At 40.6% G+C, this 27,454-nt stretch overlaps 2 protein-coding genes and 1 long non-coding RNA gene across 7 annotated transcripts in view; 2 read left to right on the top strand and 1 right to left on the bottom strand.

Annotated features, from left to right (window-relative positions):
• KIAA0232 (KIAA0232 ortholog) overlaps window positions 1–2,825 on the top strand; it is a 72,347-nt gene extending 69,522 nt beyond the window's left edge. For 3 of the 4 annotated variants that reach the window (XM_069794141.1, XM_069794150.1, XM_069794168.1), the window contains one exon: window positions 160–2,825. In XM_069794141.1, the coding sequence (XP_069650242.1) occupies window positions 160–339 (180 nt within the window). In that variant the 3' untranslated portion in view covers window positions 340–2,825. The remainder of the gene's footprint in view (window positions 1–159) is intronic. The other variant, XM_069794159.1, reaches the window with a different exon arrangement.
• A 230-nt stretch (window positions 2,826–3,055) lies between these two features.
• Window positions 3,056–10,263, bottom strand: LOC138687364 (uncharacterized). The gene is made up of 2 exons (XR_011326581.1): window positions 10,200–10,263; window positions 3,056–9,740 (listed from the first exon to the last, which is right to left on the bottom strand). It is a non-coding gene; the product is annotated as an uncharacterized lncRNA (long non-coding RNA).
• A 240-nt stretch (window positions 10,264–10,503) lies between these two features.
• Window positions 10,504–27,454, top strand: part of TBC1D14 (TBC1 domain family member 14) — a 75,180-nt gene continuing 58,229 nt past the window's right edge. The window contains exons 1-2 of one of the 2 annotated variants that reach the window (XM_069794182.1): window positions 10,504–10,724; window positions 16,267–17,002. In XM_069794182.1, the coding sequence (XP_069650283.1) occupies window positions 10,682–10,724; window positions 16,267–17,002 (779 nt within the window). In that variant the 5' untranslated portion in view covers window positions 10,504–10,681. Of the gene's footprint in view, window positions 10,725–13,723; window positions 13,900–16,266; window positions 17,003–27,454 lie in introns of those variants that run through there. The other variant, XM_069794203.1, reaches the window with a different exon arrangement.

The following is a 27,454-nucleotide window of genomic DNA, read 5'->3' on the forward strand; positions in this document are numbered from 1 at the left end:
CCTTTCTACATAGTGGACTAAGTCAGGAAAGAGGAGGACTTGCCCTGTAATCGTGACATCTCTCTTGAACAACTACAGAATTATATAACCTCCCAGCCCAGAAAAAAGCAAGCATGTTCTTTATTGTTCCCCATCAACACTGTCAGTTTAAATCCTTAGGTTTCTTCTGTTTATGAAGCAAGATGTGCAGATGATATAAATGCTGAGGCAAAACCAAATGGCTTCAGGAAGAAGATCTACTCCAGTGATAGCTCCAGCTCTGAAGACACAGCTTCAGAAGGTGGAAGTGAATGGGCTGATCCGTGTGAGGAGGAGCTTTTTTCTCGAACTCAACTATAAAAACTGCAGAGTAGAACAGATGATTTAAAAGTAACATGAGATGGAAAACTATCCTTCTTGAGGGTCTGTAGCTCTAAAACAACAACTTGAGTTTCCTCTTCAGTTAATGGATTCAGATGTGTATTTATCTTTCTCTTCTTGCTTATTTTATAGATGAGGACACAGCTGTCCTGTTGAAGATTTTTTTTTTTCCCCCCAAAAAAACCCTGTTAAATTCTTGGCTATTTGAACTAGACTAGATTGTGTTGTCAAATCAAGAATGGATGTGCATGTGCTTGTCTTAGTAGTACCACTGCTTTTTTGCATCTTAATTGCAGTTATTTTCATTCGTAACTGTAGCCCTACCACTATTACTATCTTCTTAGCATCGCAGTGTCTACAACTACTTCTGCTATTCAGAGACTTCAGCTTTCTGCACATTAGGCTTTGTTCTTTAAGAACTGGGAGATAAATACTTAACACTGTAATCTATCAGTGCCTTTCTGAATGCAGGAGAAAAGCATGAATGACTTGTCCAGTCTTCATTCAATAAATCTCATAACTTTGAAGTAGGAACAACAGGGTTGTGCTTTAGAGACTTACAGAAACTGTGTTTTCTATCCTATGATTCCCCCCTCCCGCAAACCAACACTGAGGATACCATGGTTTGTATTTTTGCTAACTGGAGAAGCCAAGGATTTTTTGTAGGTATGGAGGCAATGTGGGGTTTTTTTCCTTTTCTTTTTTTCTTTTTTTTTTTTTTTTTTTTTTTTTGTCCTTTTTAGCAACTTGCCAATGTGGGGCAGAAGTTTAAAAAGTAACACCAAAAATAATAAACCACTGGGGTGATGTGTGGATTGTTGTGAATTTTGTAACGAGTAATGAGAATGTTGTCTTGTTGCAGATGATGGCATTCATGTAACCTGCAAAAGCATCCTGTACTGAACTTGAGCCTGAATGACTGAAACTATCTAAAATGCTCAGAGTGTTCAATGTTTTAAATGCAAAGGGTCAGTGCTTCACTTGAAAGAAATCCTGTGGCTGCTGCAGTTAGCTGCTGTTGTGGCTGTAATTTAGTAAATCTCGTAGTTCATTTTGTGTTTCTGAGAGAATGTGTGGGGCAAGTTCTGTGTGTGGTGGGTGGGGGTAGGGAAAGTGATGACTTACAACATACATGTGTGAGTGCAGTAGTGATTGTTGCTTTATGTGACTTGCTTTTAAATTTTATTTTGTTAACTTAGAAAGTCAATACATTGTCAAGTCGCATCTGTACAAGACTATCAACTCCTTGTGCTTTTAACACATTATGCAAAATGTATAAGCCAGGAGGAGCAATATTTGCAAAACTAAACATTCTAAGTTTTCACCAACTCATAGTTTAAAAAACAACAACAACTAACTAGTCTATACAATAGCAGCATGTCTATAACATCAGGAAGTGCAGAAAGTCCAATACTGACTTGAAAAGCTTAACCATTAATTTTGACAGGCAATAAACCTCATGAGAACTATAGCTGTTTGAAATGTGAGCTGAACTGCCTTTGAAATATGTTCTGTGCTAGAAGGGTTTTCTGAGTAACTGGGTTTTGTTGCCTTTATTCAATTGATAATGTAAGAATTTAAATACATGGTTGGAAAACCATGCCATTCTTTGTGCAACGCTTTTGTTGAGATCCTTACTTAAAATGGGATTGGTCTGTCCTTACCCAGGGACTTTCTTTTGGTCCTCCTCTTAGACTATGTTTTGGGGTTTGTATTCATACAACAACTCTTTTGACACTTTACAGTTTCTTTTCTTAATTTATTTGCAGACTTTGGATAGATTTTTTTTTTATATATATTTTACTTTCTTCTGGAGCTTCCTTGAGAGGTTGTTTAGCACCTGCACTGAGAACTAGTTAACTGTAACATGAAAGTAAAAAAGAACTTCACACAAATTCTTGAAATCACTACAGTGAAGAATGGAATAGAACTTCATTTGAGAACAAGAAATGACCAAATGGACATATTTCAAACACAAACTTCAGCTCAGTTAATTTTGGCTAGAGCTGCTTCTTTGGTAAGAAAGGGCTCAAAAATAACAAAGGTGTTGCTTATAGTTACATTGTGGCATGTAATAATTCCAGCACCTTTGGGGAAAATAAAATCGTATATTGAGCTTGGGCAATAATGAATTGTCTTTACTTGTTTTCATAGTTTAATGGCTAAAGCTCTAAAGCTTTCAGTGAGAGTTGAAGTGTGGTTTTTAGTTTTTCTGTACGGATAGAAACACACACAACAACAACAAAAGCATTAAAGGTTGGCATACGCTGAACCGCACCGTGGTATGAAGCGCATTGCATATCCATAGCACTGAAGTATCAGTTTTCCATTCCTGGGCTGAAATTTGTTTCTACTTTTTGCTTCAAGTGGTTGTATTGTTCTGATTTCACGTACACCAGAGTAACTGATTTTGTTTTCTTGTGGAGTTACTTAACACCGAATAAAAATATAAAAGGACAATTGGATGGCGTGTGCGTGTGTGTGTTCATTTTCTTTGGCTAACTTATATAACTTAGCTACAACACAGCAGTTAAGCATTAAAGATTCTGGAGAGATAGCATGAGGTATCTAATTTGGGAGTGCTTTGCATTGCTGTAATTTTTTAATCTATTTTTTCTTCTTTTTCAATACAAGGCAGGAAAATGAAATACACTGCATATATTCTTAAAAAAAAAAAAAAGACAAGCAAACAAAATAAGCTTAGTCCCCACTTTAATTATTTCTGTAGAAAATATCATAGTCTCATTACGAAAATTAATTTGTAATTACAACTTCACATTTAGAGAACATGAGACCTCTTTAAAAAAAAAAAAAAATTAAAAACCATACCCTCTCTCAGAAAACAGTTAAAGAACTTTTATATAGTACAGGATCTAAAATAGCAGGCTTCTATTCCTGCTTTCAACTTGTGTTCAGCCATCAAATGGCCAGTATCTCACTTCTACATTTAGAAAAACTGCATCTGTGACAAGAAAATGCATATTCCTAACTCCATGGCCGGACCCCTATACAAAAAGGAAAAAAAGACCCAGTTTTCAACAGCTCACATTCAGCTTGGTGGAGATATGCACATTGTGCTGCTGCAAGTTTACAGCCATAGTGAGTTGGGATTCCGTGCAGAATGATTCCGACTCTCCTGAATTAGAAGTGCAATGAAGATAACACATAAATACACACTTGGGAAATAATGGAAAGTAGTTGCTGTGTAAGGTCCTTGGGTCAATACTTTTGTTCACTAGTATCTAGCATGCTTTAAACTTGGTAGTTAAAACTTTCAAAGGCATAAATTATTTCTAATTTTCTTAAATACAGCAGAAGAAGTATATTTTCATTGTGTTTATAGAAGATGCTTGATAAAAGAATTAAGCAGCCAGGCCTTTCAGTTATTGTATTTGAATTAATATTAACTCCACATATCCTAAAGAATTAGTTTCCCATGTAAACAATGCTTCTATCATGCAAAACCCACTGTATAATCCTAGGCAGCAATTGCATCTGCCAGTGGTAGGGCAGGCTTTAAATGCGTGTCCGACTATGGCTTCATGGGAGTGCTGTCCGCAGTGAAAATCCACGGAAAGGTGCTGCAGCTCGTGGAGAGCCAGTCTTCCCTTGACAGTAACTCATTCTTTTCCTGCCAGCACCAGCATATTTAAGTATTATCCCCAATGAATTTGTCATCTACCTTTCACATACAGCATCTCACATAATTTTATTTTATGACCTATGAAACTAGTAGCAACAAGACTCCAGAGGTTTGGGACCAACGAGACTTTGATACATTTTAGCTTTCTACAGTAAGATATCTTTTCCCTTCTTCAAGCTGCTTTTCAAATGTATTACAACATACAAGTGCTTATAAATTTTATGAGCTACCTCTGTGCTCTGATGTGATGATAATGGGATTAAAAGGAAAACCAAAGCTGACAGAGCTGGCAGTGGGTCAGCATGCTGCCAAGAACAAGTGACTGGGTGGCAAAACATTGGTTTCCCTGCCCTACTTCATCGTTGCGTATAGCTTCACCTATAGAGAAAGCACTGAGGACAGAGATGGAGATGAGAGACTTGCAAGTACGCTGCCTTCTCGTACCTGACGGCCTTCCTGCAGGGAAGTGCTTCTGGAAGAACTGTGTCTGTTACTGTAATGTATTTGCAACTGTAGAACCCAGTTAATCGAAGAACATGAGGAGATGCAAAAGCAGTAGTTGGTCTCTGTTTCCCTCTCAGTACAATGCAGGGTCACTTTTATTAACAGCAGTAACAGCTATATAACATTGCTACAACTGCTTTTCACATAAAGATTTTAGAAATTGTTAATGAAGAAGGCTTGACTGCCCATCATTTCTGTGTAGACCTTGTTTTCCTCACTACAAGGAAGCAGAGGCACAGTGAGATGTCGCAACTCTCCTTATATTACAGAACTGAGCAGTCTCAAATTCTTGAATTTCTTTTAAAGTCAGTCTGAACAATCAAGCCTGTTAAAAAGAATAGATGAGTATATTTTCATATTCGTTTCAGTGCTTTTCTTGTTTGTAGCCATGGAAATGCCCGAGCAAAGGGCACTACAGTACAGTAGCAGTACTGAAAGCAAATACATAAGCACTAGAACAGACTGCCTAAAAAAGGGACGCTACTTCTACCATTGGAGATTTTTAGGAACAGATTAGACAAATGTGTCAGAAATGATGTATATATAGGTATGTATACATACATCCTGCCTGGGAAAAACAAGGAACTAAGTGATCTCCAGACTTCTCGGAATCCTGTTTTCCACACAGGAACAGTTTATATCCAGAAGGGCTATTAAATTGATTCAGAGTTTACAGAGAAAAAAGAACAATTAGATTGCCTATAGGACATTAAAACTTGTGCACTTTTTCCTTTATCGATCCCCAACTTGTATTTGAAAAAAGTACTTGTTTGTGGTTTAAGCCCATCATCCAAAGAGTAATTTGCCTCATTAATCCCTACCTGCTCTCGTAGGCCACCCTGAGCCCTTCCAGATATAGGACAGAAATTGCTATTGAATTTTTCTTTTTTGCAGTTACTTTATTCATGTAATAATGAATGTTAAGGACTGTTATCATCCTTTTTTGTTCCTAATACCCTTTTGGTAGGATTTTTCACTTTTTTTTTTTTTTTTTTTACATTTCATAACTTCTAATTTTTCTATTGATGTCTGGCTTTTAATTGTCTTCACTTTGCAATGGGGTTTTAGCCCATAGTCTTTTGACTCTGGAACCCTCATTTATTTGACAATGAAGTCTTCTTTATGCTTTTTAAATATTTTTCCTCCCTTTTTCCTATAATTTCATTCAATACAAAAACATTAAATTCTTTGAAGCACTGCAGATCCATAGAGATATAATAATGGGTCTGTTATCTGCCCAAATTGAATGTTACTTGGTTTCATTCATCATTATTAGTTCTAGACAACAACTAATTTTTAGTCCAGTATTTTTTTTTCCTAGTGAGTTCCAGCAAAAAGTTACCACATGTTGGGTGCAATGCCTGTTGTGTTACAGAATTCATATATTTGCTTTTGGAAATGTAATTTAAGTTGTGCTTGCTTAAGAGAATAAATCTGCTATAGCATCCCAACTTTTCATTATGCAGCTATGCATAATAAAAACCTTGTTTCCTTCTCTGGTATGATTTAGTGATGAGTGAAGATCCATAACAGAAGTACCATGAAGGCTTTGTTAGCAATTATTTATGGGCAGTTAAGATTCTGCAATTCTGAGATACAAGCAGCAATATTTTTAGTTTGTATAGTCTTACTCCTTCACACCTTATTACTCATTTTGTCTTTCCTAAACAGCTTGTAGACGGCGACAGAAACAATCCAGTCACACACGTCATGTTTCAGTAATATCAATTCAAACGTGCTGGCAAGTCTCACAACTATCCTCCCATACCTTTCCTGCTCTTCATTTTCTTGCTGTCTCATGGAGGGGAACTTTAAACCATGTGAGTCTATTCTTACCCAGTGGTAACAGAAGGGTTAACAGTAATGGTAGTTATAGACCTGGCCTCATTTTCCTCATCCTTTATCAGGCGTAAGTTCCTATAGGAGGAGGCAGCCTTCTGGGAGAGCAAAATGGTACATTCTCCAGCTATTCTTGATTCATCCCAAACCTATTAAAATGGTTTGGTGCACAGATGTTCCACTGCTAGTAGGAATGCCTGGGCAGATGGCGGCTGTGCTGGGAATGGACTGCTATCAAACCCAGATGTGCAAAAGATAGACAAATATTAGTTTTGTGTGAACAAAATTAATTTGTGATTAATTTGAAGTAGAAGAGCATAGTATTCTTCATTTGTCAAAACCATCACCATTCGCCTGTGAGGTATGGATATTTTTGATCAAGTCATCATCCTGCTCATTGCTACAAGTCAGCAGAAACTTGAATTTATTCATTGTTCCCTTTTCCTGTACCATAAAACATGCATTAGTTACTTTACCATACATACAAGTAATTCTGTAAAGCAAGGAGGAAAAAGATCAATGTCTCATCTCCATTCTAACACTTACCTTCAAGGGAGAACTTTTCCGTCTCTTACCCTGATGGATGGTAACAGAGATTATCCATCACTTGCTACACTTAGTATGCTTGCACTCTTGCTTGCATGAGCTAAAACTACCTTAAATGACAGTGATGGGAAATGAAAGCAGGAGCTGTTGGTCAGCTAGTATTCAAAGATGTGCAACTGTTGTACCTTCACAATATGCAAATCCTTGGTTAACTAGAGAAAAAAATATATTGAAATTCCTCCTAGTTTTATGACAGAGAATTACTGACCTCAAGATGGATAGGGAGCTGCACATCAGAGCTGTTTGGCTGTCTCTGCTTGCATCATACTTGGCTTCTGATGAATGAAAATTCAGTCTAGATGTTCCCATCACCTAAAAGTTTTATCAATTGCAAAATTGCTGAAGCTTCAAAACAGAACTGAAAGCCTAAGCAGAGAATGATTTCTCATGTCTACAGGGATAAGAAGCAGGAAGGAAGCTTGCATTTCTGTTTCTTAACTCTACCTTGTTCTAAAGGAACAAAGGAAGGACTATTACTTTGCATACTTTTTTCATGTGTAGTGTATTTCGAGAAATCAGTGAGGCAGAACACAGCACAAACTCTTCATGCTTTCTTGCAGAGTAACTGTAAAACGGGTATCACATTCTGCTGGCATGACTATGAGTTTGTATGACAAGAGCTTTTGAATTGAATGTTTTTAAAAAATGAAATTCTCTAGTATTAATCTATTATTAGACCACATAGATGGTTTTTTGCCCACTGGGTGAACATCAGTTGCCAATTTGAAGCTGCTCTATGTAGTACTTCATTTCTACACACCAGCCACGGGAAGACACTCTTGAACAAAACATCAGGATTGTGTCCCAAGAATTTTTACAAAATTAAGTATTTTACAGGTTTACCTGACTCTCGATGGCAGAGGACGATGATAACCACACTGAGTAAGTGCCACAACTAACTTCTTATCACACTTTTGAGGATTTACTTATAACCCATCTGTTAAACCAGGAAGACTTGATTTCTCAGTGTCCCCTTCTGGATGAACTTTAAATTTTGCCCAGCTGAAAAACAAAGGCACTAAAGGTCCCCTTTGCACTTAGTTATGCATTTATCCTTCCTGTACCTGGTAGTACCTGTTCTGTTTCCTTTCAATAATTAGGACATGCCATGCTTTCATGAGACCTAATGGTGTGATGCTGTATTTAGTCACATAATGTCAGCCCTTTGGCTTTTACCAATACAGAGGAATAGTAATACACAGTACTTGCAGACAGAAGCATTATCTTGGATGGAGGTGGCTTTAACAGAATTGATGCTAACTGCTAATGCAAAAACTCAGCTTTTGCTAATAGCTTACAACAACCAGGAATGCTGTTTACCCTTTTCCATGAGTTATACAGTCATTCACATGCAGTAACTTTTTTAATATTGACTAGGCTGTGATTTTCTGTAAACATTTTGTGGCTGACCCTGGTATTTTTATGCTGCCTAGTACATTGGGACCTTAGTTGTTCTGTGTTTCTTCAGTGCAAAGAACAGTAAGAATTTTGTTGTGAGTGGGTAACAAAAAACCTACCAGCTGAAGAGTCATCTGTGGGTTGGAAATGGAAAATATCCACTAAAATAAATCACTTACTTAGAATGGGATCTCAAAGGTATTATGATTGTTAGGCAAAATTCTATCCTTAAATAAGTGCTGACTCAAAAAGTGTTTAAGCGCCTAACTCCTTGTGCGATTTGAAACTTTCAGCTGTACTCTATGTTCTGCTACTGCTGAAAGACTTCCTGCAGCATATTTTTCTAATAGCTTCTTCAGCCTAAATAATATTACAAAGATGGGAGTATCATTATTTCCTTTGGACACCCTCTGCAGACTTACAGAATTCATGACCATGTATTTCCATTCTGTTATTTACCATAGGAACCCAACAACTTTGACCCAAGTTTGATAATACCATGACGACAATACACTCTTCTGCTCGCTCCAGCAGAACTGATTCCCACTCTCAAAACCAGAAGGCAAATGTTCATATTGAAAAAGGAATTAGTGACAGCATATGCTCCAAAATAGTATGTCTCTTGCATATAAACAAGTTCATAATGCTTCAAAGCCATTTTGCTTTTATTTACTTTAGTAGTAATATGCAAGCTGTCTTGCAGAGGTAGCAGTGATTTTCAAAGAAAGGTAAGGAGAAATTAGTGCCAATCTTAATTGTTTTACGGTGATACCCATCTGAGAAATCCAGCAGAATAAGCACTGATATTTATCAGTCTCTGACCCAGTCACAGAAAATATCTGCAGAGGTGCAATTTTTGATTGATGGTAAGTGTTCAGTGCCTAGTTCTCATCTTGATAATGACCTAATTCTCATCTTGACAGCATGGAACTGGTGTCAGTGGGGTCATGGTGCCAAGTACTTCCGTACAAGTTTACCTCAGCCTCTCGCGGTCTATTCAGGTGCAACTTGCCTGTATCAAAGCTTGAATAATTGTGGCTTTGCTCTTCTTGATACTGAGCTAATTACATTAACACAAGTTCAGATATTTCTGCATTTGCTACGCTCGACATTTCCAGTTTCAGGGTAGACATAAGAGATGTGAGGTGATGAGAGGCAGGTACTTACATCCTCGGTTAAGATGAGGGACAACTTTATCTTACTACCACTCTAGAGACATGATCACTGAGTCTGGGTGCAACGCGCATATGACCTTTGCAGCAAAAAGCAGTAACGAGTTTCAAAGATGATAAGGAAGCATGAGAGCTCTGCTCCTGTAAGGTACCGACTGCTTGTAACTCCTTTGATTTCAGCGTGGGGGTGGAGAGAAGGGGTGTGCACGATAGGTTCACTATGCAAACGCCAGAAGATGGAAGGTAAAGGTAAGAGAATGGAAAGATTAATCAAACATGCTCGAATAGCAATCACCACCCTAGAGCCTGCACTTTTGGCACTACAGGTCAGTTCCACAGAGCTATGGATACACCTTCGCTCGATGCCCCAGACCTTCCGCAGTCCAAACTTTCCAAACCCACCAAATTCTGTTTTCCTCGTAAACGCAGCCAGGAACAGAAGGGGAGCCGCCACCTCGCAGGCCCGGCCGCCCCGGCCCCCAGCGCTACCACTGGCAGTAACGCAGGACGGGCTGCTGCAGCCGCCCGGCAGCGAAAGAGCGGCTGCCCTCCTCTGAACGCCCGCTCTCAGTTAAAGCCCATCGCTCTCCAGCCCGCTCCGCTCCCCGGGACCACCCCACCGCCTCCGCCGCGCCTGGGCCGGGCGCGCACCCCCCGCCCTCCCCGCTGCCCCCCACCTCGGCCGCGCTGAGGTGATTCAAAATGGCGGCCGGCGCCCAGCCCCGGCGGCCGCCTTCCCCCCCCCCCCCACCGCGCAGGCGTTTCCTTCCCCGGCGGGCGGCGCTTCTCACCGGCGCGCTGGGGAGGGGGAGCGGCGGCGGCAGCAGCGGGGCGGGAGGAGGAGGAGGCCGCCGCCGAGCCGCGGGGACCGGAGCGTCCCGGGAGGAGCCCGGCACCTGTCCCGCCGGCAGAGCCCGCCTCTGCGCCCGCAGCCAGGTGTGCTCCGCACCGCGCCGCGTCCGCCGCGGGGGCGGGCGCCATGGGAGGCCCTGCGCCTGGCGGAGACGGCGCTCGGCGGGCGGGGGCTGCTCCGCCTCACCTCCGCTGAACCCGCCGCTCCTCCGCGGGCACCGGAGAGGGAGATGGACCGCCCGCCGCAGCCGCCAGCCGCCTCCTAGTCGTCCCGCAGCAGCAGCGGCAGCAGCGGGGCGGGTTGGGCATGGCCCAGCGCGCGGAGAGCGACGGAGGGCAGCGCTACCCCGGTGAGGCGTCAAAGTTTCTGCGTGGCTCTTCCTCCTCGGGCGGCAGAGCCGGCCGGGCGGCGGCTTGCGCTCCTGCCGGGGGCTCGGCCCCCCGCTCGGGGCCGGGGCGGTGGGTGTGTGTGTGTGGGGGGGGTGGTGTTTGCTGGCACCTGTTGGGGTGAGGGGCAGAGCCCGGGGCGGGAGCACCCCCCGCACCGCACCGCGGCGGTGAGGGGCTCGCCGCGGGCCGGCCGGGCTGCGGAGGGGTGGGCGGCCGGTTGCGTTGCCCCTCCGTGGCCGCCTTAAAAAGTTAGGAGGAGCAGCTGGGCTCCGCCGGAGTCTTCCCCGAGCGGTTTACAGACCGCAGAGGAGGGTGAGCGTTGCTTCCTCGGGCCGCTGGGGAAAGGCATCGGTTGTGGGTTTTTGTTTCTTTTGCTGTTTTTTTTTTTTAAGGGCAGGCCGGCAGCTAGGAAACCTTCGCAGTGTCGGGTCAGCCTCAAAGCCCGTGAAAAGCAAGCAACTTTCATCTCTCTCGCTGCTTCTCTTCCTAGTCGAAGTCTCCTAGGTGATTCCCAAAAACCAAACAAAATACAGCTAACATTAGCTGAAGTTCTCGTGACGCTGCTGCTAATTTGACGTGGCCTCGCGTTTTTCAGTAATATTGGGGTGTGTGCGGGGGAAAGCCCTGTAAACTGCCTCTGGAGCAGAGGCTTTAGAAGAACGCTGTGAGTCATTTCTATTGCCTGCCTGACATAGCAAAAAAGTGGAAAAGTGGTGAATGGTTTGCTTGTGATCACTCTGCAAGCACTCTGCTCAGAAGCCAGGTTCGTGAAGCTCACACTTTGTGAAGGGCGCTGGCAAGGAGTTAGGTAGAAGACTTTTTAATTAGGAAAAAAAAAAAATCCCAACTTGTTTCTTTTCTTTTTGCTATTAAAGTTTTGGTAGTGCTTACATACGTAGCCTTAATCGCTGTATCTCGTGCTTTGTCAAAAGCTAGACTTCTGTAGCCTCAGGAATTCTTCACTGTTGGCAATGCTGTGGCTGTTAGAGCGTGAACATAAACAATCTGAACCAAGAAATGTTTAATAAACAAAACAGGGTTTGGTGCTCTTGTGCACTGAGGTCATCTGCAGTTGCACTTCACAGCAGCAATGTGTTTCTTGGTACATGCAACAAAAATAGTCAAATGCATGGAGAGTGTAAACTGTTAATTTTTAAAAAATATTTTTCCTTGAAGAAGAGAAAAACAGCTGCAACTCTGTAATTGAGGAAATTCCTTGCTCTTAAACACTTAATAACAAAAAAAATTGCTGGCAGAGATAAGTGTTGAAGAGACAAGGCATGTGATAAAAATTGAGAAGTTAACTCTTTGAGAACTGAGCAGTATATGTAAACCATTCCTGTTCTCATTCCTGTGAGGCAAGAAGGTATAAAGCCTGTTTTGTAGTTAGTTGTCTTGCGCTTCCTTCTGAAGCCTGTTTTGTAGATAGTTGTCTCGCGCTTCCTTCTAAACAAGTTTGCTGCCTAAATTGCATTGCAAGTCACAGCAAACTTGGAAGAACGTGGTTTGAATTGGCATCTTTCTGATCTTTGTTTTACTCTAGTAGTTTGGCATTGCTGTTAACTTTATTTAAATTTTACATTGAAGTGGGTTAAAAAGCCATTTTATTCTAGATCTTAGAAATTATAATCAAATATGACTTGCTCCCTCTGTGTGGTTGAGTGATACGCAAAGTCAAAATCTGTTTTAAAGCCTCTGGTAATTGTCAGAACATGTCTTCCTGCATGCCATGATCAGAATCTGGGGAATGTAAGGCTGTATGGACAGCTATACTGGGACAGGCCAAACCTCCACCTGTCAGACTGAAGAATTTACCTGGGAGAGGGCCTAAAAGCAGGGCTAATGTATGTTGATGTTTCTATGAAGTTCTGATGCTTGCAGTTCAGGGGCTTCCTGAGTTTGTTTAGGAATCCTCAGTCATTTTTAATTCCCTGAGCTTACATGTAAATTTCTGGCATCCACAGTGTACTGTGGCAAGGAGTTATGCAGGTCAGCTACCCTTTGCATGAATAGCTATGTCCTGATGTTAATTTTGAACCTGGCTACAAAACTATCTGGTGCCCCTTAGCACTTATGTTGGAAGAGTTAATGAGTAAATAATATGTACCTACCCTCTCATTGCCACTTGTGACCTCTGCTGTGTTTTCCTATCTCCCTTTCCCTTGTTATTTCTCTTCTGGGATATTCACACCATGGTTCCTGTAAGACATAGGATATTAAGACTTTACAAATACCAATTTTATTTAGATGATAATATATTTAAGTAACCCATGGGGATTATGCATGTTTTGCAGACAAAAATGCTTATTCTTTCTCAGTTTATTATTCTACTAATACTTTAATAATGCTATGTTTATTATGATAATGTTGCAATAATGTTATGTTAATAAATGATTTATGGAAAGAAGCTAATATTGGAGCACATGACACTTAGAATGTTTGACATCAATTGTCAGATTTTGCACTTACCAGTGAGGCAGCTAAAATAAGGAGTATAAATATCACTTCACTACATCCTTAAAAAAAATCCTACAACAACCTAATGCAAAATGAATCAAGGAGTTCTCATGTATGTTTTTGACAGCTGATTACATTTCAAGTTTTCATTTAAAGCCCTTGATGGGTATACTTCAAAACTTCCCATAGTTTTGCTGAACTGTGTAAAACCCTTGTAGCTTGTTGTTGCATAATTTGCTCCAGCAAGCTATAGCTGTTATGTGCTTCTGCATTTGCAGGCTGCCCATTTAAAGGATACCTTCCTGTTAAATTTCTTGCTTAAAAAAATACCAAACCAAGTTAAAATAGCTTCAGTACCCTGCATGGAAATTTATTTTCACTTCTCTTTGAACTCTCTTGTTTACAGAATTGTTTGGCCTCTTGAGCTGCTGTATTTACTGGCTCTTCCAAGGCTGCTTGAATGCTTACATTTGTAAGCTTAGTCGAGAAGAGGCATGCAATTAAACTAAGGGCTGGCTGCTACTCCAGAAAATCACTGAGCAGAAGTGAAGGCAGTCACTGGAGGAATTCATTATGGGAACATGCTTGTGCTATTTACCCAAACATCATTGAAGTTGTTCCTGGCTGATTACATTTCTGTACTTTGTTTTCTGGATGCTTTAAGAAGTATGAATTGTGGTAAAGCAAACGCCTGCACCCTTGCTTATACAGTTCCATAGTGTGTGTGTATGTGCTTTAGACTAACGTTGGGGCTGGGTGGGCTGGTGATTTAAAGAGCAATGTAATGTGTATGAAGGGGTGGGTGAGCATGGGGAAGAGAAAACAGTCAGACTTGTGTTAGAAAAATAAGTGAATCCAAGCAAGAAGGTCTGAGAGCAAGAGATCCAAGTATATGCAACACTAATGATGTCTTATGCTCCATGTTATGTCGTATTTGTACACTTTGACTGTCACAGTTGACTTCATGAAGTAGAATAGTTTGTTGCCTGTACTCAAGGATTGTCGTTGAAGGGGTTTTGTTTGTTTTTTTGCTGGCCCTTACAATTTTAATTTAGTGAACAGAGAGGTTTGTAATGTACACAGTTGGTATGCTAACTATCTCAAGACATCACTTCTTTAAATTGCAGAGGATGTAAACTTTTCAAACCACGGTAATGTGAAAAAAGAAAAGTTGCTATAGCAACTCAGTGAGAAAAGTGTATATCTTCACAAGATTTTTAGTCAAAACAATACATTTGAAACCTTGCTTATCCAAAGGATTAGGCAGTTGATGGATTGATTGATTTGGGTTGGTTACATAGTTGGCTGTTAGAAAGTTCTGAAAAGGTCTAAAAGATCCAGGGTTGTTTCTACTTGACTTTTCCCTATACTTAGGAGTGGGTTGAACTGGAGCGTCAGATCAACTAGTGAATAGCATTTGTGTAGTAAGCTAAAGAATTGGTATAGTATACAAAGTACATTTGGATTCATTAACTTTTCATGTGACTGAAAGCTTGTGGAAGAAATTGTTACAGTTTGGACCAGCGGAATATGTTTGAAATGTGTTTTCTGTCACTTACTGCCTGTCAGTATCACAATGCCAAAGTGTATTGATGGGCTCAGATCTAAGAACGGACAGTACATCAAACCCTGGTGTTTGGCAGGGCTTAGGTGCCATTAGCCAGTGGTTTGGAATTGCTGGGAGGAACCAGTTTTCCCAAATGATATGTTTGGGTTTTGTTTTGTTTTGAGGGGGAGGGGAGGTTGGGTTTTTTTGTTTGTTTTTTAAAAGTAGAATGCAGGGAGGACCTCCTAGAGGACAACTGGCAGCTTTAATTAAGTGCTACACTTGAGAGAGAATAGGAGACCAGAGGCAGGAGACCAGGCTTCAGGAACTGGAAAAAAATCTGTCTAGAAAGCAAGCTGTTTGCAAGATGGAAGGAGCATTCTTCACTCCTTCACACTTAGCCCAGAATGTTTCAGAGTGAAGAAACTGAAGCAATATGTGCATATTTGTTCTGCCAACTGCTGCAGGGTAATTACATTGCAAACTTCAGCAGAGCTGTAGATAATTTAACCATTCATATAGAAAGAGAGGATGTATGTAATGTCACAGTAATAACCATGTAGAGTTTTAAAGGGTCGGTGGTGGTTCTGGGAGCCAGGGCAGCAGTCCTGATGGTGTTCCAGTTCTATGAAAGGCTGCAGTTGCCCACGAGGACAGCGCATCTAATCTGTAGCTTGTACTCGACTGCCCTGTCTTTGAGAGTCGCTCAGATTTAGACTGGAAGTGGGGCACTGACTGGATTAACTAACCTGCTGGCAGCCCCTGGGGACACAGTGTGAATGTATATTGCAAATACGAAGGATAGCGATCCCTGAGTGCAGTAAATACAATGCATTTGCAAGTGTCAGTTTTACTGTACGTGCACTGATGAAGTGCATCATGCGTATTGTCAAAACGTTGGCTACATGAATAGCTTTAAAGCTCTTCAGATTTTGCATCTCTTGCTTAATGCAAAACTGATATATTATGCATTCTATTTCACTGACAAATTTATTACCAGTTTTATGGTTTCCAGAAGAGCGCTAAGAAATTCTGTTTAAATGAACACTTCAGAATTTTGGTCCAAGTGTATGGAAACAAGTTTTGTAGCTCCCCAACATCAGTAAATATGCATTTATGACTGTATAAAAATAAATTTCAAATATTTGTCTTAATATTGATATGGAACATTAAAGTACTGCAGTTTTTATAGTATGTAATTTCACTCTCCAGAGATGTATATGAAGCAAACACTGGCACACAAACTGCTTATGAAAAGCCTTTCATGCTTGACATTTTCTGGAAGCCTAATTTAAGTTGCCATTGTCCTGCTTGTTCAAGCAGGGGGAAGGGATAGTAATCACGTGCAAAAGAAGATGAATAACTTTTAATTAAAAGCCTAAATTATGACAGGACTGAGTGTACTTAAAAAAAAACCAAACTCAAACAACAAACAGCCAAGAATAAACTGCAGCCTTTCTGCAAACTCATAATCTTGTCTTTTCTTTCTTTTTAACCAGTTACCAGTTGGGCCAAGACAACTGATGTAAATTTATCCAACTCCTTAAATGGTTTGAGCTTTCTGGGAATTCTGGATGCAAGAGTGGGCAGCGGAATCCAGGGCCTTCAAAACTTGAACTCTGGGACCCCAAGATCTCTCTCATTGCCTGAGTATGGGCCTGGTCAGCTGTCCAGTGCTTTAGAAGATTGTCATAGCCTTAAATCAGTGGATTCTGGTATTCCAACTCTAGAAATAGGAAATCCAGAGCCTGTTCACTGCAGTGTGCTAAATGTGAAGAGAAAGCAGTCAGAACCTGAAATTGTGCCTGACAGGGCTTTTCAGAGCGCGTGCACACTGCCGTCTTATGTGCCTCCACATTCTCTGACTTCTGAACATGACCATGCTGTGCGAAAATCCTCTACTTTCCCAAGAACTGGGTATGACACTGTCAAACTTTATAGTCCAACTTCAAAAACTCTGAATCGAAGTGATGATATCTCTGTCTGTAGTGTTTCTAGTCTTAGCACAGAACTGTCAACAACTTTATCGGTTAGCAATGAAGACATTTTGGACTTTGTGGTCACGAGCAGTTCAAGTGCAATTGTGAATCTTGAGACTGATGAGGCGCACTTCTCGGATGTTACCCTGAATTCTACTAAAGAGACCAATGATCAGAGCCAGCAGGAGTGTTGTCAAGAGACAGATGTGGACAGTAAACGCAAAATATTGGGACCTTTTACGAACTTCTTTGCCAGGTAATGTTTCCATAAAATATATTTGTATTTTAACAGCGAGATCCAGTAAGATCATAGGAGAAAGATATTGTGTGATACTTTACTTTGAAAGAGATAATAGCTTGCTATTTTAATTTAAATTGGTATTAACAACATATTTTTTTCTGTTCCAAGTAAGTAGGCAAATACTGTTAGGGACTAAGGCCTCTGAATCCCACTTTGTATTATCTTTGTGATATATGGAAGCATCTTAAATCTTCTTAAAAGATTCCCTCTACATTACAGTAAAAGGAGTTCTGAACAAGGTGTTTTTCCTTTGAACAAGGGTTTTCTTCCTGGCTTCTCCAGTGATGCCTTTTGTGATTTTGGCCAAAGTCCTTAATCTCGTGTCGCATAAATAGGTAAATATAGGTAAGATCCATACTTGTATTGAAGAGCTTTTGTTGTCCCACAAGCGGGGTTCGGTACCTGGTGTTCAATAAGCCAATCTTACACACAGAGCTGAAATACTTATTTCCTGTTTGTGCAAATATGGGTGCTAGGTGATAATTCCACAAAGCTAGCACATCACACCAAAGAACTACAACATATTTATCCTGTTACATGATTAGTAAAAAGCTGCCTAAATTTACGTTCGTTGGTTAGTAGTCACCATCTCATCTACTATTGGTTAGTTATATTTAAATTGGCCTCACTTGCAATGTAGATTAGCAGGCATGCTCCTTGCAAGTGTGGGGAGGCAAGTCTTCTTGGTCTTGAATTGAGTCAGTGGTCGCGATCTCCCCCTGCTGCCTTTACCTTTCCCCTAGTTACTGGAGTTTTTCTGACTTCATGTTTCTTTGGCAGTCATCCCGCCGAAGCCTTCTGGAGCAGGATGTTCCCTTTTTATCAGCCTTTTAGTTCTTCAAGGGCATAGTGGTTAGTAAGGTGTGATACGAAGTAAACAGGCCTGCATAGTGAAACTACTGAGTAATGGTCCTCCTTAAAGGACAATGCATCAAGTTTAACCCTAAATTAAGGAGTATCACCACAGCCTAGTCATTAACTCAAACATATGGCTGCACTTTGACATTTGAGGATTCATAAGTGCTCTAGTCGTGATGGAGTATTTTATTGATCAATATAAGTGTATGAAGCTTAAAATACAAATACTTGGCAAACACTTGCATGACTACTATGATTTTTCCGAATCTCAGTTATAGTTTTGTTAATACCTTTTTTTTTTTCATTTTTATATGGAATGAGAACATCTGACACTTTGTCTCTCAGTTGTTGAAATGAAAGCATTGGCCACTCAAAGCAGTTATGTGACCTCTTCTAAACACAGCCCTTGTATGAGCGATAAGGTGTTCTAAATGCAGTTACCCAGTGACAGTGGTGAATGAGGAAAAGGACTAGTCTACTTTTTGGGGTTTGGGTTGTTGGTGGTTTTTTTGTTTTTATTTATTCAAGGCCTTCATAACATCTCTTATTTTTAGGATATAACATCTGAAGTATGATATATTTTGAAGAAACAGTTCTAGAAGTAAACTTTAGCCACCAAGCAGAGTTGGCTGTATCTAACCTGTTTTGAGGACCTAATCTCTTCCTCATGTAAATTTTTTTTTTTGCGTGAGACGAATAGGCTGATATGCACAGACTGATAAAATACTTAGAGAATTGGCAAATGACATTCTTTGAAAGGCTGCCTTATTTGCAAGCTTAAGAGAAGCAGTTTCTTTAGATCTACTAAACTGGCTGAAGCCTTCATTGGTTTTTATTCTTAGGTTAAAGTAGAGTACTGTGCAGCAGAACTTCTGTCATCAGTCCTGTTTGAGGTGCTGAAGCTTTTGTGGACCTCTGTCTGTTTGTTGCCAAGGAACCAGACTTAATTCTGAAGCAGGAGGCTTCTCAGCACTTCAAAGCATGAACTTTTGTTACCCATTCTGGTAGCACAAATGCTAACTCGAACAAATGCTGTCCTTCAGCCTGGAGGGAGCACAGTAAAACAGGCACATTTAGACCCTGCTCAAAGTAGGATGTTTAACCGCTTCTCAACTTTCCTCATCCAACAAAATAAAGCCATCTGTCCAAATTCTGTTCTAGTGTAGTCTCTAGTGGTTTTGCCAGTGTTACAGAAACCGTGGTACTCACTAGACTGAGCCTTTTAACCTGAATCTTTTCAGGTACGTTGAATTCCACAGAACAAAAACTGTCCTTACTGCCTTTTAAATGGGGAACAGGTAATCTTGGTAACCACATGATGTCATCATGAGAATAAGAGGATTAAGTTCAAACTAGGTGATTGGCCTTGAAGTTCCAGGTCCTCTGTCTGTAACCTGGCCTTTAATATCCTTCACTTTAACATCCACTTTCTGCTCTGTTTTGAAAACAAGAGTTGCTCACTTTTTTGTTTGTACTTGCACACCACACCCCCATATTTTATGCATCCTTTCTCTTATGTTGTGTGACCTGGTGGTGAGTTTCACAGGTATTGGACAAGCAGGGAGGTTCTGAAGGTCCTTCTGTGCCACAGGAAATACTGCCTATATTTATGCTGTCAACATTGTTAAGGATCAAAACATGCTGTTGCTAGTTTTTGATGATATTTGCAATCTGCCGTCCATGGGATTGTAATCGCTGCTTCTAGTGATCCCATACAGTCCCTGTTCCCTGGAGTTCCTATGGGCTCCTTGGATTCCCAGGGCTTAAATGAGTACTTCAGTAAATGAACTTGGGCCCTGCAGTGTTTTGTTTGAAAGTAACTGACTTCTAGGGGCCTTGCTACCTAGCTCACCCTGCGTTGTGTGCCAGGGTTTGTGCACGGTCTTAGACAAGGAAGTGGCATTTGGAATAGTATCTTTGAAGACCAGCTTGCTGAGAAGGGAGCTTCTTAAAGTAGTTTGTAAAAAGTGCTGCAGTGGTAGGTATAAACAAAGTCCCAGAGAGGAGCATGTTCTTAGCACTTCACTGTGTTGAAAGGAGTTTCACTTGAGATTCACAGTCTTGCAGGTTAAGTGCATAAACCTTCCCTTTTGAAAACCACGGATGAACTATGGCAGGAGAAAGCCAAATTGCTTTGGCCAGTGGCTGGCACATTTGTGTACAATGTGGCAGAACAAGCACTTGAGTGGTTTGTACACAGCCTTTCTGTCTTCCAGCAGCCTGATGGTCATGGAGTAAGGTTGCAGTGCAGGGGCTCTCGGCCTTAATCTGCAGGTTTAGCTCTTTGAGGGCTCCTCTGAGTAATGGGATATGGGTTTTGAACCACTGAGAGTGAAGATGAATCAGCTTAGTTTTTGCCTAATTTGTTGACATTTGGTAAAAGGAGAAACCTTGTTTCTTGAAATAGCAGCTGTGCTTGTATTGAACCCTGTCTGTCATCTGAGAATGTGATAGTTTCTCCAAACTTGTCAAGACAGAGTTTGCTCTGGATACGTCAGTTAAGATTTGTGGCTGCCTGTAGAGATAATACTGACAAAAATTAGATGCCTGCAGTGCTTGGTCACATGCACCTAAGCTGCTTACGTATCAGTTAAGGGTATATCTTCTACAGAATCAAGCAAATGCTTAGAGAAGCACCTGCTTTGGAATGTAAAATTATTTCTTAGCACTCTCTAGATTTATTTTTCCTTGCGAGATCGTATGTATGTGTGCATGTGCCCTACGCATGGTTGTGTGTTCCATATTAGTTGTGGCAATATCTGTGGTGTGTTACAAAGGGTTGGTGTTGGCTTGGGGCTGCAGTTGAAAATTGAGTTGTAGAGGGGATCGAAGACAGGAGAACGCTGTTGGCTCCGTGCCTGTCAGTCCCGGCACCTTCAAGGGCACTTGGGGATGGAGTGCTCCTGCCCTGCCTTCTTGAGCGCTATGGTGAAGAAAGTTTCCTGGGCTGCTCCTCTGGCTCAGTTGCTGTCTCTTCAGCAGTTTGAGGCTCTGAAAGGTCTGGTTGTTTCCTCAGGCTGTTACATGCCTCTTTGGGTGTGGGAGGAAGATCCAAAGTGAGAAAAAGAGACCGCTTTCCTCCTTGTTTATGCATAGCTTTCCTCTTGGAAAAGCTTAAGGCACCACAGGTACAGTGCCAGGTGGAGTACTAGTGCTCTCATTAGACTCCAGGTTAGCACATGAAAATGGATTATTGCTTCTGAAAGCAGCGGTAAAGCTGACTGCTGACAAAGAAACCTGACATGTTGGTTGTTTTCAAGTGTCACGCATACTTGTATCAGCTCTAAAAGGCCGGAGGTCTTTCACATAAAGCATGAGTTTGAATTAATTCCCTTCATTCGAATATACGCAGGAACTTGGTTTGAGAAATAGTATGAGCAAACAATTGGCTGGGAGACTAAAGAGTGGTGACTTGTCTGTCCCTTTGCCCTAGTGACCCAGAGTAGCGTAGCTTAGTGAGTTTTACCTTTGGACTTTGCTTCCGTATAGTACTGCTGAAACACAGACTTTCTAAATGTTCAGGTTTTAAACAGCTTTGCTGAATCAGGACCATTGTGATCTCACTGTAGAAGCTGTACTTTTCATTTATCGTTTTGGAGACTGAGGATGAGGCTTTTCATGGTTACATGCAGCATGACCATGAAAAGGACTAGAACTATGTTCAGTTAAATAATAAGCCATGCAGTTACCTTCCTTTGTAATGGACTAGGAGAATCCTAAGAATCTTTACTTAGTCCGCTGCTGTGGATATTGTGTATTTTTCCAGTAATCTGGATCCTCTTTCTTTTCAGGCTGCTCCTAGAAGTTTTTGATCCAAATGTTCTAAGTAGCAGGATCTCAGGAAACCTCTAAGGAGAATAGGAACAACACATGAAATAAAGGGCTTTAAGAAGAATATTTCATTTTACTGTTTCCAAAGAGTCTCTGTATTTCTGAGAGAGAGCTTCTCGAGCAGGATTGGCATCCTATACCATACATAGAAGCACAAACCTAGTCCAGACTGTGGCCTTACTTATAGTCTGATAAGAAAAAGGGCTTAAGTTTCAAAATAATAGCTACTGGTTTCAGCATTAAGTCTGAAATCATGTGAATTTGATATGTTTATATCACAGATACACACACATATGTTCTGAGGTGGCTCATCACACATAATTCGGAGTTCTGAATTTAGGAATTAGGTCCATCGATAGCATAGATAAGTCACCTGTGTTAATGAATAGGACCCTTTCATGATGTCCTGTTGCTTTTAATGAGACTACAGCTTATTGTACACTCTCATTTTGGTGTTAAAAGGAAGGTCGAATAACAAGGAGCATTATAGTGTTGATTCCCCACTTTCATCTCCCCATAAAGGGAATTCACTGACCACAGAAGGGAAGAGAAAGGATGAAAATAATTATGATTGAGTCATCTGAGATATTAAATTTTATATATGATGTTGTCTCCTCTGCATGTTTTATGTTAAATGAAGCCTATTAGATCGAGTATAGGCTGTTCAGGAGGAGACAGGCTGAGAAGAGGACTGAAGTGTGTAGGAGGAGGGACAGAAAGAGCTGGATGCGCTGTGTGGGAGGATATGAGTACACTGCTTTTAACCACAAATGAACAAACACTAGCTGAGCTGCAGGTGGAGTTGTCCAGAAGGTGGGAGGAGGGACTCCAGAAACCCAGCCTGGGACAGAGGGAAGCCGCATGGATACCCAACGCAGGCTGCTTCACTGCCCTGCGGGCAGGCTGGACTCCCCAGTGCTGCGGTTGCCTGACCCCCCCAGGATTCACTCTACTGTTGGAGGGAAAAGAGGAGTTTGGTTGCAGTAGTTCCTCCCCACTACTCTGGGTGCATTTTGAACTAATTGTTGCCAATAATGGGCATCCAACAGGGTTGGGGAGGGAGGAAGGCAACCAAGCTTATGTTTCAGTGGTGTGGAAAGCAGCATAGGCACTGAGGATCTGTATTAACAGATGGAAACAGTATTTCAGCAGCCCATGAGGTGTTCAGGTATGTTCATTGGATGGTTGCTTCAGTCTTCACAATATGGTTTTTTGATACTACTAATTTGAAAGCCACTTTCTGTCTACTTGACACGAAAGACTAGTGGTTCTCCCCTCATCTGTACATACTATCATGTCTCTGTGTAGAACAAAAGAAAAGTTGCAGAATTTTTCTGAAATAAATATTCTCTGTCAAAGCAAATCTTCTATAGGTACAAAATTTGAGTTCTACAAAGATAATAGCCTTTTCTTTTGATAAAGGTTGAAAATTGTTTGATACAGTTTTCAGAATTCCCGTCCTCTAATTCAGTGTATGAAGTTTTGAACTTTGACATGTGACCTGTTCTCTACTAGGTCTTGAACTGAAACTGTCCACATTAATTTTAATCCCTATTTTCCCTTTATGTGTGGAATAATGTAACTTTTGTTTAGAATTACTGTTCTGTTAGTTCTTCCTTAAATTTTGCACTAAATCTTATTTGAGATGCAGGCCTTCAGAATAAAGGGAAGTTGCTTTTGCAGATAAAATTTGCTTTAAATAAAGTCCTGTTTGTGTGAGACAGTTTTGCTGTTGAGTAACTGAAAACAAAGAGGCTTGTTGAAGTTATTTGTTCATTATGGAAGCTAATGAAAATTTGCTCAGCAGTACTTTGAGTTTGAGTTTTGGTACAAAATTATGCGGTAAGTGAGGACTTGATGTAGTCCAGTTATTATTTTAAATAAAGTCAAATGTGTATTTTTCTCTTGTAGTGGCTGGTGGGAAGCATTACAAAAGTCTTGCACTGGCTAGTGAGTGAGATTTGTAGCACGGATGGGTGTTGCATGTTGCTTGCAGCATTCAGCTATAGTGCTTTGCCTACCTGCGCCCCCTCCTTTATCTCCTGTGTGAGGCTGCCTTTTGGAAAACTTACGGTTGTTCAGTTCTACGCATTCTACATGCTTGCTTTTGAATAGAAACAGTAAGAATTACATGCATTGTGATAGATATATACAAAACTCCAGGAACTAATTCAGATGAATTAAATTAAGGTCTGTTTTCATTCTGATTCATTGTCTATGTGAAGGTTTAGTGAATTAGTGGGTCAGAGGGTCAGATGGTCTTTGTATCTTCAGTTAATTCACAAGAACTTTCCTGACTTTTCCCTTTGTTAAAATGAGCTGTGAGAAGAAGTGGATGGGCACTGGGGAAGAGGGAGAATATCAGCATGATCGCTGCCATGTGACACTATCTAATCAAAATACCATTTAATGTTCAGCTGATTTTGTTCCCTCCCTTCCTTATCAGCAATATCAACTGTTGTAAGTTATTGCAAGTATAGAAATGATTAAAAAAAAATCACTCTGACTGTAAAGAATACTTAATTCAGGGTCAACATCGTGAGGGAATTTTATGTACTCTTAGAGATTCTGAAACGTGCAGTGAGCAATGTGAAATTAGATGGAATAAATACCAATTCTTTCTCCTTGGTTTTTTTTAATACTGTCTCCCTTCCTCTGTTATGTAATCTGTGGAGAAGTTGGCATCAACGTTAAGTTTTGTTTTTAAACATCTTTATAAAGGCTTAAACAAGAAGTGGTCTGTTAATAAAATTCTATGTATGGATGAATACTTGTTTAACAGAAATAGTATATGGAGACAATGGGTTTTCTGGAGCAGGAATATGTGTTTTTATGCCTTGCTCTGGATATTCAGAGTTCTGTTAAATGTTGAGTTTACTGGCAGGAAAAAGAAAAAAAAAATCTATTAATTCTTCTTTATGAACTGTTAATCTCAGTTTGGGCATTAGTTACATTGCTGTTTTAAGGGGCTATCCATATTAAGCCTCTCTTTGTAGTCATTAAGTGCATCAAAAGTTTTCGAGCCTTACTGTAAGTAAAGAAAAAACCCTATGGTAAATAAGGAGTCATTCACACCTTACATTGACAACTAACAGAATAAACACAAGAACTTGGTAACAATCATGAGGTAAGACATGATATTTACTTAGTGCTTGGACTCCACTTTGTGAGCTGCAGCCTTTTGCAAGTACAGAATCACAAACCAGTTTAGGTTGGAAGCAACTTCTGGAGCCAGCTGGTGTAACCCCCTGCTCGGTGCAGGGCTGACTTCAGCACGAGATCATGTTCCTCAGGACCTTGTCCAGTCAATTGTGAGTGTATCCAAGGTTAGAATTGCCACAAACTCTATAGGTTACGTGGTCGAGGATTTATCTACTACCACTGTGATTTTTTTTTTTATCCAGTTGGAATTTACCTTGCAGCAGCTTGCTGCTTTGCCTCTTGTTTTTTCTGTTTACATCCTGGAGAATGGTTATCCATGCTAAATGAAACCACCTCTCAGCATCCCCGCTTCTATGTCGTAGACCTCAGCACCAAGCCATCGTAATGGTCATCCATTGGACTTCCTCCAGTTTTTGATCTCTTTATTTCCATCCAGGGACCCCAAACTGGTTACAGGTAGAGTCTCATGGCTACCAGCTAGAGCTTTTAATCATTTTTTCCTCTTGATCTTGCTAATATAACCCAGTCCATGTTAAATCTGTATTGCTGCAAGGTCTTACTGCTGACTCGGGTTCAGCTTTTTACATAGGATGATATTTCATGTATTCATTCCATGTTTGATTTGTGTGGTAATAGTACTTCAGATCAATGAAGAAATCTGCTTTCAGACTCCAAGAATAGAATTTTGGGTTATTCTGATAACATTGGGATAACTGGGAATTTTGCCAGCCAGAAAAGAACCATTATGTATAGCTGGTTGACTCTAATAGTTTGAACTTGGACCCAAATGTTGCCTTTGTATGAGAGCCCTAACTTGCTGAAACTCCTGTTTCTGAGAACTTGGCAGCATTCACATGGTAGGCTAGCAGAGCGCATCATCCACATACAAAATAGTTCTTGGTTTGCTACAACCATTCCTAACTCCTACGCATGCAGGATTACTGTCTGATTTATCTTTTCATGTCTTTGACATTTCAGTGGAGGCAGCTCTGCTTTGTTCTCCCCTAAAATGAGGGCTACCCTCTTAAGAAAAAAAAGTAAATGCAGAACACCGTAGTCTTGATAAGTAGTTTATCAAATCCTGCTTTTCCCCCCCGAAATCTAAAGAGAGATTTCCAAGTTACCCTGTTGCAAGATATCAGGTATCCTGTACTGCTAACTTGTATTACTGTCTCCCTCAACTGTAGAAATCTTTTTTCAGACCTGCAGGTATCTGTTACCCTGTAAAGTGTGATTATTCTTAGTTCTTACTGAACATACTGCAATGTCAGTGGTTGGAAAACTTTGTTTATAAAATGTGATAGGAATTTACAAAACATGATTTGTCATTAGTTACCTCTTTCATAGGTAGGTCAAATTCTAGGCTGTCTGGCTCTACTTATGTTGTTTTTGTTTATCGATAAACCAAGCATTGTTCTTCCTTTACCCCGACCTTTGTCAATCGCCCAGAGAAATTCTGCAAATCCTGCTTTTGTATGTGATTTTGGAATCTTATTCAAAGCTTAACTTTCTACCTGTTGATGAAGATTCTTTGCCATAGCCAAAATATTTGGACTTCTTTGATGATATTTTGTTCTGTTGGTTGTTTTGGGTTTTTTGTTTTTGTTTTTTTTGAAATAAACGTGTAGGTTGACTGAGAGGTGATCTGGGGTTGGGAGGGGAGAATGCAAGAACTGGCAATCACTGCATCTAGTGAATTATTTCTAGAAACCAGGGTTACCTGGTCATGGGTACTAACTGTTAGCTTCTACCTATGGAGAATGTATATTCAGGGCTTTGCAGGAGATTTTGGTAGGTCTCCTGACAAGAATTTCTTGTCAAGTCCATCAGTTCCCTAGTCATCATGATTTATGTGTCAGGAGTCTTGTTCTTCCACTAATCAGGTAACCAAAATTCCTGTTACTGACTTTTCAGGGTTTACTTTCTGTGCCTCTGCAAGTTGTTTAAGTGGCCAGAGTGCAAATTTGGAACATCTAGAGGTGAGAATCTTTCTTGTGTTTGTTGAGGATAAGTTGTGAAGGTTATGGTTAGTACAGCATACAAAAGGTCATTGAAGGATGAGAAGAAAACAATGTTGTTATACCTTTTGCCTGAACTCTGTAATAGTTTGAGAATGTTTCTTAGATAGTGTTAATTTAATTTGTGCCATGCCAGGTCAGGTGGCTGGCCACTTTTGCTCACAATGCAGCAAATATTTAATAAAATTTATCTTAATATATTTTTTGCTTAATAGGTGCTGTACATTATTTAAAATGTTTCAATGTAGGTTTCTGGATGCCTTGTAGCACTGTGCTTATGTGCTTGACGTGGGTTTACCTAGTTCTTATGATTAGTAACTGCTTACTGTCAAACTCTTTAAAGTCCATTATACACAGTACGACTGCCTTTGCATAGGCTGACGGGCTTAAGACCTTAGTGCTCTTTCCTCATGTAGTTTAGAGTTACCAGGAAATTTCAGGATCTTCCTCCAGAAGTAGCTGAAATGGACTTTGACTTGTGTCTTTTTGCTTCCTGCTTCTTAAGAATGCATGCGAGTCTGATACTCATTTGAAATTG

Source organism: Haliaeetus albicilla, chromosome 1 (assembly GCF_947461875.1).
Source record: "Haliaeetus albicilla chromosome 1, bHalAlb1.1, whole genome shotgun sequence".
Lineage (NCBI taxonomy): Eukaryota > Metazoa > Chordata > Aves > Accipitriformes > Accipitridae > Haliaeetus > Haliaeetus albicilla.